The sequence below is a fragment of the Trichinella spiralis genome (assembly GCF_000181795.1).
Source record: "Trichinella spiralis strain ISS 195 chromosome Unknown Scfld6649, whole genome shotgun sequence".
Taxonomy (NCBI): Eukaryota; Metazoa; Nematoda; class Enoplea; order Trichinellida; family Trichinellidae; genus Trichinella; species Trichinella spiralis.
Window position 1 is genome coordinate 1 of NW_003533588.1, and position 985 is coordinate 985.

General features: G+C 35.2%; 1 protein-coding gene across 1 annotated transcript; it reads right to left on the minus strand.

Annotated features, from left to right (window-relative positions):
* Positions 1–555: 555 nt before the first annotated feature.
* On the minus strand, positions 556–967 carry Tsp_16073 (conserved hypothetical protein; the record flags this gene model as incomplete). Its single annotated transcript, XM_003366058.1, is given in 2 exon segments — positions 556–805; positions 824–967. Coding segments are annotated over 2 exon segments (394 nt in total), but the record flags the coding sequence as incomplete, so codon positions are not given.
* Between the last annotated feature and the right edge of the window lie 18 nt (positions 968–985).

The following is a 985-nucleotide window of genomic DNA, read 5'->3' on the forward strand; positions in this document are numbered from 1 at the left end:
AAAAATAAAAAATTATTTTTTCATAAATACAATCCAATCTTTTCATATTTATTTATTGAAAAACCAAATTTCATTAACATTTCAAACAAGCTTATATAAGGAATAAGTAGAAGATTCTAGCGATATCAGGTAATAATAAGTGAAAAAAAGTTTAGATCATTTACTAAATGATTAAATGTGTGAAAAAATAAAAATTTTAATTAAGAAAAAAATATTTATCTTAAAGCTAACAGTAGATACATTAAACAATAAATTACTAGTTGTATACTACAAACTTGCAATAGATGAAACAATTAATTATGCATTACAGTATACAGTACGGTAATATGAAACAAAAAGGTACATAAGAACATGCCCTTTAAGCACATTATTATTGAATTACCTTGAGTAATTTATTAATCTTTATATAAAAATATAAGAATGATAATTTTTAAAAATGCGTTAAACAGCTTTATGTTTGTTATAATTTCTCAAAATGCTTGTTCATCAAAACAAAATTAAGTTAGGAATTAAAAACACCATGTTAGAGTCAGACTAGCGACAGTAATCTGACGTTCAGGTATGAATAGACCAGACGTTCGTTCGTCCGGCCAATAAGTGAGTGGACTGTATAATAAAGAGTGGATTAGGTGTATCTTCCACGGCGTGGGCAGCGATCGGGGTCCAAAACTCTCGTCGATGGCGATCTCCTTCGCGGACGTCTTCCGGTTCCCTAGCTCCGCTAACTCTGTACGTTGCGACTGCACGCTCGAAGTGTACGAATACCCGAGCTACTACCGTTGTTCCTAACGGTAAGTCGAATGCCCTTCAATAAGGTACCCACGAGTCTCTCGCTCGATCGTCCTTCCTTGCACTTCGACTCGGTTCGTCCACACTTCCCAATTCGACTCTTCGGAATACGGCAATACTGCAACCAGTACTGCAAACCACGTATTCTAAAGCCGACTTCTCGCAACCAACGCGTCCTCTTGTACAACTATCGTAC